The sequence below is a fragment of the Coptis chinensis genome, chromosome 9 (assembly GCF_015680905.1).
Source record: "Coptis chinensis isolate HL-2020 chromosome 9, ASM1568090v1, whole genome shotgun sequence".
NCBI lineage: Eukaryota > Viridiplantae > Streptophyta > Magnoliopsida > Ranunculales > Ranunculaceae > Coptis > Coptis chinensis.
Genome location: NC_141464.1, coordinates 24,329,885 through 24,344,400, shown reverse-complemented (window position 1 = coordinate 24,344,400; position 14,516 = coordinate 24,329,885). Strand labels below are relative to the sequence as shown.

At 37.6% G+C, this 14,516-nt stretch overlaps 1 protein-coding gene across 1 annotated transcript; it reads right to left on the bottom strand.

The window, feature by feature from the left end:
- Positions 1–4,063: 4,063 nt before the first annotated feature.
- Positions 4,064–14,451, bottom strand: COP1 (Transducin/WD40 repeat-like superfamily protein). The gene is made up of 13 exons (XM_086581649.1): positions 13,973–14,451; positions 13,239–13,316; positions 11,843–11,998; positions 10,666–11,022; positions 9,345–9,496; positions 9,147–9,212; positions 7,916–7,994; positions 7,161–7,316; positions 6,947–7,045; positions 6,464–6,568; positions 5,884–6,063; positions 4,558–4,668; positions 4,064–4,450 (listed from the first exon to the last, which is right to left on the bottom strand). The coding sequence occupies exons 1-13, from the start codon at positions 14,285–14,287 to the stop codon at positions 4,280–4,282; spliced, it is 2,025 nt and encodes a 674-aa protein (XP_086437775.1). The 5' UTR covers positions 14,288–14,451; the 3' UTR covers positions 4,064–4,279.
- Positions 14,452–14,516: the final 65 nt, after the last annotated feature.

The window sequence follows — 14,516 nt, the reverse complement described above, 5'->3', positions numbered from 1 at the left end:
TTAAACCCAAGATCTAGCCCTTCCCTCGAAAGTAGGCTTCTGGAAGAAAAGCGATGCAACTTGAAGAAAAGTTATGGAGAGACAAATCAAGGGATACTATGCTACACTGTGACGGCATGAACTCTTGATATTTTCACCTATCAACAGTTGTTAGATTAAATCGTATTGAGATTAACAAATTGAAAAAGACGGATGGAACTTGGGCCGAAGACCGACATGCTCTCAGTACTATCATTGAAGAACACTTTAAAAATCTTTTTACCTCGTCGAACCCTGTTAGCAAAATAAACGAGCTCAACATCTTTGACCCCGTTATTACTAACGATGATAACGAGAGCCTAATCAAAGAGATCACCTTAGATGAAGTCAAAGATGCTCTCTTCTCGATGGACCCTCACAAAGCACCAGGCCCAAATGGCTTTACCCCTTTATTTTATCAGAAATTCTGGGATATCATCCACCCTGATCTTCTAAATACCATCAAAAGCTTCATGAACTCTGACCACCTCCTGACTGAGATAAACCACACAAATATCACCCTAATCCCTAAATGCCAGAAACCAGAAACTCTAGACCAATTCTGTCCCATTAGCCTTTGCAATGTTGGCCTTAGAATTATCACAAAAAATCTTGGAAACCATATCAAACCTCTCCTCGAAAAGTTTATATCCCCATCCCAAAGTGCTTTTGTAAAAGGAAGACAATTTTTTGACAATATTGTCATTGCCCATGAGGTAGTCAGAACTTTGAAAAGGAAAAAAGGCGCTTCAAACTGTATGGCTATAAAGGTAGACCTAAGGAAAGCTTTTGACAGAGTAGAATGGGATTTTCTCTTGGATACCATGGAAGCCCTTGGTTTCTGTGAAAAGTGGAGAAATTGGGTAAACCAATGCATCTCTACTACTTCTCTCTCCTTCAAGCTCAATGGGTCACCTACAGGCTTTCTCAAGCCAGAGAGAGGCATCCGACAAGGAGATCCGCTTTCACCTTTCCTTTTCATCATCTACATGGAAGTTTTATCACGGCTTCTCACCAAAGCCGAGAAAGAAAAGAAAATACATGGAGTAAAAATCAGTCGAAGCGACACACCTATATCTCACCTCCTCTTTGCTGATGACAGCTTCATCTTTTGCAGAGCCAACCTTTCCGAGACAAATCCCCTTAAAGATATTTTGGAGACCTTTAAAAATGTGTCCGGGCAAGAGATAAACTTCAAAAAGTCGGGTATTCTTTTCAGCCGCAACACTCACCACTCAAACAAACAAGATCTCAAAAACATCCTTGAGATCGAAAAAACAATCACCCATGAAAAATATCTCGGTGCCCCCTTGATTCTCAGAAGAAAAAGTGGAATTGAGTTTGATGAAGTCATACAAAGGGTTCTTCAAAGAATAAGGGTTCTTCAAAGAATGGAAGGGTGGAGAGCTAAACTCCTGTCCCAAGCGGGAAAGCTTACCCTCATTAAAGCCGTCACCTCAGATATACCCTCTCACCTTATGCCTATATTCTCATTACCAACATCGACTTGCAATACCCTAGACTCTCTGAATGCAAATTTCTTTTGGGGGAAAACAAAAGAAAACACAAACAAGATCCATTATATATGCTGGAACAAGATTTGCCACCCAAAATCAAGTGGAGGACTTGGAATCAAAATTGCCTCGCACCACAATACCACTTTACAAGCAAAGTTATTTGGGAGAATTGTAAAAGAACCGGACAAACCATGGGCCTCTAGTCTCTTAAAGAAATATGCACGAGGAAAACCGATCCTTTCTGTTAAATGCCCAAAGGGTGCCTCAAAAATCTGGAGAGGTATTATAAAGGCAAGAGACGAAATTCTTCCTCAGTTATGCTGGCATATCGGATCAGGAAATGATATAGACATATGGCTGGATCCCTGGATACCTACTCTGCCAAATAAAAAACCTTTTGGTCCTCCACCATCAAACAACGCCTATAAGAGAGTTGCAGATCTTATATACCAGCAAAACCGCACCTGGAAAATGAATATTCTAGATACCCTCTTTCTCCCAAACATTGTCAGGGAAATCTTGAAAATACAGCTCAGTCAGAACGAACATGTAGACACCATCAGATGGACAAGCTAAGGGAATAAAATGGGGAACTCAACGTCAAATCTGTGTACAAATATCTCAGCACAAAAACATCTGACAACGGGCAAAATCAGCAACTCTGGAAAAAGATCTTGAATATTGATACAGCAGAAAGAGTAAAGTTGTTCCTCTGGAAAGCTGTCACAAATAGCCTTCCTACACGAGAGAACCTGAGGAATAGGACTATTACCAACTCCGCAACTTGCCCGCGGTGCAACAACTAGGTGGAATCTAATTGTCACGCACTCTTCCATTGCAATATGCTCAAACACATGCATCTGGTATGCTTCTAAACTTTCCATTAGAACGGACCATTGGAACCAAACAGATTCAATCGGCTCTATTATTAGTACTATTTGGTCTAACCTACATGATAAAACTATTTTACGAAGCACTATGAGTAATTTCGCCACTACTATATTTTCCATTTGGATTAGTAGAAATGACCTTGTCTTCAGCCAAAAACAAACAAATGTTTCCAGCATTATATGTAGAGCTGAAAGTTTCATTACTAACAATGAAAAACCCTTTTCCAAAAACAACAATTTACACATGTAGCCTCAAATAAACAAACCTCACCACGGATGCCTCTTGGGATTGTAACACAAAGCAAATAGGAATAGGTTTTGCCTTATTGAATAACTTTGGTTATTGTATTGGTGCAGGACACAGTAGAGACACATTCTCTGATCCAGAAGAGGCAGAGGCACGAGCTATCCGAGGAGGACTAGACCTGACTCGGCATTTGCAGATCCGATGTCTCGCATTTTGACGGACTGCAAAAATTTAGCTGAAATGTTGGAATAGAGGAGACAAGCTTATCTTGGGGAGCTACCTCAATAGCGCATGATATTTATGCTTGTATCTCATTGTTGGATGACTGTCATTTTCATTTTATTCGTAGAGACTCTAATTTTGTTGCTCATGCACTAGCTAGTAGGGGAAAGAGAGCTCCTCCATTTTTTAGTTTGAACCCAGCTATGGCTATGCCTCTGATTCAGTTGTCCGTAGATGAAAACTCTGTAGGAAGCGGTTCCTAAATTTTTTGGAAGTGTTTTCCTTTTATCTAAAAAAAAAAAAAAACACACCATCAGCGTTTCATCTTTCTCCTTTGCTTGCTCAACTGCCACAGTCACACCTTCCTCTTCAACACTATGTTTTGTCGTTTTTTCATCAAACACCACTGCAAGTTCCCACTGGATAGGTACACTTTGTATCAATTTCCACATGGATTCTTGCAGAAGAAGTTCTTTCCATGTCTTAAGTCAGGTTGTCTGAAAACATAGGAACGTCAATAGCACTACCCACCTGACTAAATCCCTTCTTATCCCACATTTCAATTTTCAATTGGACCCTTTTTAATAACAACCCATATAGGAACCGTTTTCAGTCCTCTTGAATCTGCATCAATAAACAATTTCCAAGGTCTTATTACACATAACTGGATAGCAATATGCAAAGAACCAATGTCTAACACCTTTCTTCTGTCATCCTCATTATTAGACTTCAAGGTATACATATTATCTGTGTATAACTGCATAGTATACCAATTCTTCAGATGCCATGTTTTGGTTAACACCTCTTTCACGCATAATCAGGTCTTCTTCCAACAAAGCATGCTCAAATAATTTTATCACATTTTTTTGTGCTAATGACTTCATATGAATGACAGGTTTGCATTAACAAAACTGGGCGGAATGTAACTCAAAGCTTCCTTACCAACTGAAGATTGACCTAAAATAACTGCCCAAGAACTAGTCTTGCCTGATTTCGATGCTTCTGCCTTCAGTTGCGCTAACTTGTGCTTCCATTTCCTGGTTCCCATCAGCTTGTACCCCTAAGTTAGGGTTTGCTGCTCCATTGATTCTGTTTTGAACCAATTCCCCTTGAAACCCTAAATTTGGGTCTTTTTTACTCCCACAATCAGTTAAGATGAAACTTCTGCATGGCTATAACGAACTTCCTTTAGCTTTTTAGCAAACCTTTACATCCATGTTTCATTAATTATCGACGATTTTTTAACTGTAACACAACTTAAACGTTTGAAGCTCATTTCAAGCCAAACCTATCAAATACAATTTGTATACAAAACAATCACTCTTATGTATACTTGTGTATGGACCAAATCTCCTGTTCAAAAATCTATCTTCTATACCCTGTCTTCAAGCAGCAAGGACAAGAACTTTTATAGTTCCTTGACTATTGGCAGTCAACATGGTTGGGCTATCGCTCTTCCAACACACAGCACTAATAAAGTAAGATCCTGCATCATCATCTGTATCATCCATATCAGAAGAGCTGAATTTATGCCAAGCTGCGGGTTTTGAGATGGCCTGTACATGGGGAATAAACATGGGGTTAAGAGTAAGACTAGGAAAAAGCACAGCATCTAGTTAGCAGTACGGTAAACGCTAGCTTGGTCAATCTCGAGTAAGCTAACCTTGTGGTATACAAACACTTCATTTGTTTCACTTCCGCAAGCAATGTATTCACTGTTTACAGAAAGGCCCACAAAATTCTTTTCATTGGTGTGGCCTTTAAACGTGCGCACCTAAGGATATTCAACAGAAGGCAAATAAAGTGGAGCAAATGTTAGGTTTGATTTTCTTCATCACAAAGAACAATAACAATTGACGTTTAAAGAGCAGGAAAAAATAATTTGATTAAGAAGGTGCTTATCAAGCTTTTAATCGAAATTAAAAGTATAAAGCCAACACATTGTCAGCAGTCAACAAAGAATTAGGGAAGCACCACAATTCACATGCTATATCCTAAACTCATGAAGCTTCATGAACAGGTTCTAGATATGTTTCCTACTTTGTGAGCTGCAAGATATTGAAAGAGTTCTGCTAGTCCAACACCAAGTTGTTACTAGAAATAAATCCACCCAAATTAACAAATAAAAAAAGTGACTTTCATGTTTCATGTTCCTTCTGATACCACCCATTCCACCACCAACTTAACACTGTCACACACTCACACCACTCCTCAGGGTGACAGCCACCATTACTGCTGCACCAGCGCTCCTCACGGTGGCGGCCCCCAGTCCCCCACAAAAGATGGGGCTCAAAAAAATTGATGCTGCTGGGTCAATAGGGACAGAGATGGAAGAAGAGAATAAGAGATAGAGATGGAAAGAGAGATGGCAGTGATTCATTTGAGGGGTTTTAAATTCGCGAGAAAGGTTTAGGAGAAGTTTGTCCGCAGAAGTAAGAACAGAGAAGATGATGATTTGAGGAAGAAAAAGGAGCTATGGTGGTGGTTTTGCAACATTTTCTATAAAGAGTTTGTTATAGGATTTTGGTTCTCTTTAAGAAGAATGGTAGCACAGGGCAGTAATGGGGGTGGTCACCTGTGAGGAGTGGTGTGGCGGTGGTGTGAGAATGGTGAAATGGGGTGGCTACAACAAGGTTACTCGGGGTTGAAATAAGAGGACCCTTAATAGAATTGTAACTCTCCTAAAAGCCTCAACTAAACTAGTAAATCGCTAAGAATTCAGGGGCTACCGCCTTAGAGCATAAACCTATTTGTACCAGAAATTCATACAGTTCATATCATCCCTGAATCTTTTATAAGCAACAAAGTCACATAATAATCAGGTATACTACGGGAAGAATTGGAAAAAAGTTAATATCGCAAAAGTCGGGCTAGTCTGTGCCAAACAAGAACTAAAGAAAGTGACAAAACCAAGCATATTTTACTTTGATATACTAGAAAAAAATTAACAACTAATTATGAAAATGTTTATACAAGTAATATAACTTACTGGCAAATTTTCCTTTACATCCCACAGCCGCAATGTGCTGTCTGTCGACGCTGATGCAAGTTCGTCGTTTGACAAAAATTTTACGTATGAAACAGCTTTTCTGTGTCCACTGAAAACATGGAGAGGAGTACTGGTGTTTCTCAAGTCATAATAGTGAATGTGATGATCTGCAGAACCAACCTGTAAATGCGAAAAAGATGCTACTAAGTGTATTACAATAGATGGATAAATAAATAAAGTTTTTTGCTTCAAAAGTATGGCACAAAATAAAATAATTTCAAGCACAGGAGGGGTTTTCATGCCAACGGAAATGCAAACTAGTACTTAATGATAAAAGAAGACTAGCAACTTTTTCTTCAAATAACTCAGTGCAGAGCTTGTTTGAAAAAGCAATAAAGGTAGAATACAAATTCACCAGAGACTCTCCTTAAAGATATTCAAGGCAAATTTGCTATGAAAATCTTACTTTTTTTTCCGATAATTAAAGCGGACTCATATTTTGAAAAAAAATAAAAATAAAAAATATTTTTCCACTTTCCCGACTCTGAGCTGTCTTAAAATGATGCAGAGGAGAGCATACCGCGACATAAATGCTAGAACCAGGATTGTACTTGACACAACAGATGTTTGCTTTCATGTCGATATTTAGCACACTAGCTTCTTGCTTTGTGCACCAAACCTTGACCTGATTGTGACATTAAGGACATGAAGTTAGTCTAAGATCAAACAATTTAAATGAATATGCACACACATCCAGTCCCAGGCAATATAACACTCGTTACCACTGACATCAAACTCAATACATGTCGCATGTGACTGCTTAGACAACAAATATGCTACTCAAAACTACCATCTAAGTTAACTAGCAATAAACATTTTGTTTGGTGAGAACTGGTATGAACTGAATATTATCAATATTTTATCGAAATCAGCAATGCTGTCTGGCTATCAGGCCAGAAGACCTATGTACCTCTTTTCCTTTTTCCCTTTGTGGTACTGTTACAATGAGCATCATGGGTTGCTTTAGTGAGACAATAAATTTCATGTGCCTGTAAAAGAGTACCTTGCAATCATCACTACCAGATACAAGCATTGATGGTTCCGTACGCGAAAAGTCAACACTCCAAGCTCGTTTTTCATGCTCTTCATATTCCATCACACTCTAAAAAGTGTACCATAAAAAAATTGTGAATTTGTTGAAAACTATGATGAAAGGGAGGGAACAATAGATGTAAAGGTCGAATAACTGTATAATTAACTCTATGAAAAGGACTCACCTGCCGTGTTGACACATCCCAAACTGTGACTATCCCTTCATAATCGCTACTAGCGATATGGTTTTTTGTGTACTTATTCCAGCTCAAGCAACTTAGTTTGGACCGTGTGGACATCTCCACTATGGGACAGTGTGCCTCTGCAGGTTCATTTACCACCTGAAAAGCACAATAACTGGTCAATTAAGGATCTCCAGTAAAGACCGGGAGGGGGTTCTTGGGGTTCTCATCTTCACCTGGAGAGGGAAGTTCAAACGTGTAGGTGTTACATTAGGGAAGTTAAATAAAATAGCATAATTAGGTTAAGTATATGTCTGAAAATTTACTTGGGAGACAGACAGGAGCCGCTTCCAATATTACTAATAAGGCCACGACATATCTTTCTTTTTCTTTTGGCAGTTTCACCCCAAAAAAAAATTAAGTAATAACAGGTCATTGTTATAGCTTAAAGTAAAAAACATTCTAACAGTTTATTATATAATGTGGTTCAACTTAGTGTTTACTAAATATTGAGGCACTGCAACCCATAACCAACAGAACAAACAACCTCATTATCTAGATGTTTAGGTTTGGACAAAAGTATTCACTCCACCACTGGATCTAGCCAAAGGAATAGCTTTTGAGTTTTGACAACTCAACCGAAAAAATTGCTGATTTTTTCAATCTATTATTATTATTATTATTTTTTTATATATTACAATGGTATTAACCAATCAATACTGTGATCAAAATGACAATAATGTCAGACAAGATCTTACCGAGGAAAATTCAAAAACCTTTATGCGGCGAGAAACACCAGCAGTTGCAAACAGCTCATCGTCGCGATCAAACTCAATGCTGCATCCAAAAAATGCCATTAGATGCCGGAAAGAATTCCAGAAAATCTCAGTTCTCTATGATTCTCACCAAAATAAATCTGAAATAGAAGAAACTTACGACTACTTTGGAAAAACAAAAAAATGCCAACAGCACTAAAAACTTGATCGACATGACCTACCTTACTTAGGGTGACTACTAATATATAACACAAAATCAGATGTTACCAACTAGTGTATTATTATTCCTGGAAATACATTGTACACTTTCTAAAGTTGCCTTTTGTTAGGGTGAACTTGATTATAGAAGTTTTTCCATAGTAAATTCACAACACACAAACAGACCATTGAAAGGATCTTATCCAATTGATGTAAGCAATGTTCGAGGACCTACTTCAGGTTCCATTAATGGGTGTGGGTACTTAGTTGGGTTCGACTTGTGGAGAACTCTGTGTATAAGATATAAAAGGTGACACAGGCCAAGGTTTTTTGATATAAAAGGTGACACAGACCAAGGTTAATAGATAGGAATATTAGGCATTAATAATATTGATAGAATGTAAATCAGCAAGAAAAGTGACTTCCTTTCTACAAGAAGAATCTCTCCTTTACCCTAGGGACAATGTTTTTTTTTGTACTCTCTTTTAACTTTCTCTTTTCTAACTCATCCTTCAATCATGAACAACTAAGATAGTCAAACTTGATATTATATGGAGAGTAAGGAGCTAAATACCGTAGTATAAAAACTATTTATATTATTAAAGAAACTTAATATGTCGTCTATAGGCCTTTTTAAAGAAACTACCTAACTACCTTTACAGTGATACAATTAGTCATTGATTGCATTTCTCATTAGTTTGTAAACTAAGCTCCTATCAGGTTTTTTCCTTTATATCAGCATGTGGAAAATATTAAGGTGCGGCTTCTAGATCAACCTCAGAAGATGCCTTATATCAGCATGGACACAGGTTTTTTTTAACGCAAATTGCAGATTTGGCATTTAACAGAAAGACCTGTAGCCTAACATTTGTATTATATGATGTAATACGCAAGGATACAATTTGGCAATTACGCAAACATTGGCCAATTAAGAATATGAAAATCCCGTGACATTCAAAATACCAAACCATTAGTATAGAATATAAACACGGAAACAAGATACTTCTAAACTAACCTTGATACTATGTTGGCTGAATGAAAGAGATCCCCATGCCTGAGCTCTGCAATCACCCTCAAACGACTGATTTGGAAGGTAAGAAATAAAGCTAATTAGAAGATTGAAGGTGGAGTGGAATTGGAGATACTAAGATTTCCTAAACTGTAAGTAAGAGACAGCCATTAGAAAAATCTAATAATTTGATCATCATAATACCTGTATCGTGTAAAGGTAGTCAGCACAGACTGAAAATCCTCCAGACCTTCATGATAACCTTCTCTTTTTAACGCATTTATGTCTTCAAGTTTATCTAGTGGGGTAACCAAGCTTCGCCTCTTTTGCAAGTAACATTCTTGTAGGTCATTAAACTATTGAAAAAGATATAAATGAGAAAAAAATTCAGAAATAGAGAATATTGTAAGTTACATTCACGGAGACCTGTGTCCATATCCAACACAGATACAAAGTGTCTGACACGACAAAATATCTAAAATTGAAGTATATCACATACAATATGTGTCCGTGTGTGTCCAATACGGACACGTGGATGAGTATCCGACACAGATTATTTTTGAATTATGGCGTGTCCATGTAACATAGGTTATATGAATATGTGTGTACCATAAATAATGTTGAGTATGAAATAAAAAATTGTTTACAAGCCCTAAAGTCTTAATAATCATATCAAGGCGCGCAGCAATCATTATAATGTATGTATGTGAGTTAGGCTTCTGAATTGCAGCGTCATTTGCAACTGTGCAATATTCTTGCCAATCGTTCACGTTTCCAGATAAAGATGAGTTAAGGGCTGACTTTTGTGAAGATCTCCTAGCAATAGTGATTTTCTTATCCAAAAAGAAAGCTAAGGTGGGTTTCTATTTAAAGAGGACGAATTCCTTCCATCATAACCACAACCAAGAATTTGAAAGTTGAACCCCTTTAGCCTACGATTTCATCAGGAACAACACAATATGATGTAGATACAAAACCGGAATACCTGTTTCTCTACCAAGGATAATTTGCCAGGAGATCAAATCTCCAAAGCATCAGTCGTTGACAACGATATGGGCCCATGGAAAAAGACTAAGCAAGGAATCTGATTTTGGTTGTGGTAACGTGTGGGGTGGGGGAGACTGCGAGAGTATATGCAACACTCATATTTTCAAAAAAATCTCATATTGATAACTCATATTTCCAAATCCCCCCTCACACACAAAGCTGTCAAAATAGACAAGAAGAGAAGATGATTTCCATCCATTTTCAAATGATTGTGATGGGCCATCTGTTGTCTCTCGGGATCATCAATAAATCAAGGACCAACTTGTAGTCATAAAAAGACGCATAAATGGGATACTTTAACACCAAGTGTGCAACTTCAGGGTGTACCAGATTACCAGTATTGCTGTCAGGGGATGGCTAACCATGTCTTGCCCCCATTGGGCACTATGCCTCAGTTAAGTATCATTACAAAGTTGTAAGAGAAAAAAATATGACTAGGGACTGAAGGTATTAAAGGAAACATAATAAAATTGCGAACCTGTGTATGGATTCGCCTTTTTCTTGCTACTGCCAGTCCAGATTGAGTAAGGTTTTGCGGATCTGATCCACTGAATGCATCCCTTCTTTGGTGTCCCTGGGAGCTCACTGAAACCTTCATGTCAGTTTTTTTGTTCTGAAAACTGCCTGAACCTATTGCCCCTTGTGAACTACGAGCACCGGACATAAGACCACTGCTTTGCTTATCAATTGAAGAGGGCCATCCTTTTGCTGTTGCAGGCTCATCTAGAGGCATGCGCAATTTCAATGAGTACCTTTCCCGTGTTCGATATAACTCCATTCTATGTCTTTCAACAGAAGTTAGATCTTCTTTAATGTATTGGAGATCATTTTGTATCTACAAAGAAGTAAAGAAACTACTTAAGAACTTGCAGTGTTGACATGCCACACACTTTCATATATTTGCACATCCAAAGTTTTCATCACCGCAGTTGTGTCATTTTTATATATATTAATTATAATTATATCATCTACATTTCAAAGACAATAAGATCTCTCAGATAGACTTAGAGGCGGTCTACTATCAGTATAGATATGTGACAGCAACCTCTCAGTTCCAACAGAAATCTCTTACAACGACAGCCAAACAAATTGAATTAGTGAAACAGTCTAATCCTGAGTAATGGTTTCCCAACAAATAAAAAATCAGACTTGACCGGTCCATTCTCTCATTCTGACTTAGAAATACAGATGTCCTCGAGGAGTTCATCCTCCTAGACAAGTTTCTAGAGAAGGCTTGGGCTCGGAAGAGCCAAACATTTTGCTACAAAACAATGTGAACCACCAGACCATAAAAGGCATGCATCAATCAGTCGGTATTTTTTTCGTTTCATTGTTGGTTTTTACCAAAAACAAAAGTCAAGTGAAAATGCAAGTTGCAAGCTCACGCAAATCCAAATTACCAACTGCCAAATGGTCATCAAGTACAGATCAAAAGCAGGGTCAGTTTGCCGGGTCATTTTTGTCCCCTGAAGCAACATTTGGATAAGTTGTTGAAAATTTTGAAGGAAATCTATTCTAAGAGTCTATACATTACTGATTCTCAGAATGGAAGTTACACATCAAGAATGCAAAACTCACAAATTCAACTTAGTCAATAAAGAGGAAGACAAAATTGTTTTGCAGGTAACAGTAAGTTCAAGAGTGACAATATCAACCTCATTTAGTTCTTCAACTTTCTGCTTCCTGAGGCAGTGCAAGAAATCAAGTAGGATCAGCATATTCGACTCGGCTTCTTCTTGCTCCTTCTTTTTCTTCTTCTCTGCAAGGAGAGACAATAGGCTATCCAGCTCCTTCACCGACACCTCATACCCCTAAGTATCAAAAGAATGCATCACATCAAAATGTTTGCACACACTCATGACTTCGACAAGAAATAAGTGCATTTGATAATCTGATTTATCAATAGGACATTCAGTAGAGCAAAGAGAGGTTCCCAATTGGGAAATTTATATTTGTAATTAATGTGGTTCTACTCAAGTCTCAAACCTATCATAGTCCAGCCAAAATTAAAAAAATATTCCACAACTATGCTTCGTGCACATCTTACATGCAACCACAGATGTTAAGTTAATGTATGATTTTACAAAGTTCAACATTTTTTATATTTATTTTGCTCGGTAAAGATTAACATTTCAACTGCAGGTATCAAAATTATTTCTTATGACCTCTTTCACCATTTCTAATGGAGTTTCATATCAGTATATTCCCATTTAATAAGAGCAACTTGAGTTGTTGCCTGGAAGGATAAGTTGTAGAACCATAAATGACTCTTTTTGTTTCTTATATGATTAATAGCACCCTTAATGCGGAAGAAGTCTTTAGATAGAGCACAGGAAATTATATGGTTTACGTAGTGCAGTCAAGGCAATGTAAGTCCCTACAAAGGCACCATGGGGGCCAATGTGATTTGTGAAGTCTAGGCAGCTTGAACACACCCAGTCAAGGTGTGGACCTTACTTGTGCTTGATTCAAGGTTCCAGGAGCCTTACTTGAAATGCACAGCTAGGGGGGCGAAGGGCCATATGGAATTTCACTGAGCTTTTCAGGTTTCTCTTCTTTGTTTTCTTGGGGAAAAGGAATTGAAGGACAAATCTCTGTCTCTCTCTCTCTCTCTCTCTTGTGTAGTGCAAATGATTTGAATATTAACTCGTACAAGTGTTACCAATTACTAATAGTCACTAGGAGTACAACAGCGATTTTATCTTGTTCTCTAGTTCTTTGATGCTGCGCAATGCACATGCTTTAAGTACATTCAACTATATACATATTACAATTTTAATTGATGATAAGGAAGATATGCTTTTACTCACAAGTCACAATAAGACATTGACACAAGAAGAATATGTCTGAAACAGTATTTATACAAACTTTAATTTCAACCACGTGACATAGATCAAAAGATATCTTGGTCCAGATTCCAGTATTAGGGACACTGGGACAGTATTTCACCACCAGAATGACATCATGAATACCTATAGAATTATATATCAACAAAATAAACAAGTTTAATATGTTGCTTTCTCAAATTGTTCCAAACATAGAAAAACAGACCTGTTGCAATGCCTGACGAAGATGCTCCGTTGGGGATGCAGATTTTGCTATTTGACAAACAGATGTCTTCTTCAATAGCTACAAAATGTAGTACAAAGCAACCTTGTAAAATAAGCTGCGTGTAGAGAACATGAGCAAATACTAAGTAGGTGAAATAAAATAAAATAAAAAGATTACAAGACAAACCATTAATGACCATTCGTAATGTAACATATTCGGTTTTCAACCTCCACGACACTCCTAAGATTTGTATATACGGTCGTTCAATGTATTCCCAGAGCACAAAATCTCTCTCTAGGGATTTTCAGGCTCTACCAATCTATAAAAACTTCATGTAAGAATCTTGCAGCCTACTTGTATGCAACCTATAGGCACACTAAGGCAAACTGGCAATGCAAAATGCCTCAGAGAGAGAAAGCCCGGGGGAGCAAAAACGATCCTCCCTCCCCAGTAGTCTCATTTAACTACTCATGCTCAAAACACCAAAAAGGCAAAATTCACCTCGAAAACACTCATGCTCAACACACACACACACACAATATATATTCACTACTTAGAACATAATCATATATACATGTGTAAACCGCTACCTAACTTCACACATTCATCGAGTCACGGTCATTTGCATATTTATATAATTCTAAACAACTCTACTCCAATATATATTAAAAATAAAAAGCACATATCATAAATGCAATAAAAAGTAAATATATATAAGAGTTTTGAACACGGACCTTATTGAGTAGAAAATTAGGAAAAAGCTGGTTACTAGTGAGAAAATGAGCACAGCAAGGACAATCATTTTTGTTATTAAGATGTGTAATAATACACATGTAACAAAAACTATGTCCACATGCAGTTAGAAATGCGTCTTTAATTATTTGCATACAAATTGGACATAACAAGTCCTTATCTATTTCTACTATTCCTCCTCCATTTCCTGTTGACGTGGCAGCTGCGGCGGCTATTGGTTGTTCGGTAATTGATGTGGCTCGGGGTTCGGACTTCACTGAAGGTACGACTGCTCCTATAGAGCCCTCGCCCATCATTTTTTCTTTTATTATTATTATTATGATTGCTGTATTTATTTATAGTTTTAAAGAGGGATAGAGTGGAGATTGAGTGGGTTTATTTGGAGAACAGATTGAGGAAGATTGAAACAAAGAAAATGTGTGTGTTTATGAGGGTTGAAATGGACCACGTCACAGAGTTTGAAAAACTTTCCTTTTCTTCGTTGGTGTATTTGCGGGCTCATGCGGTTCACAGACTAAACCAAAC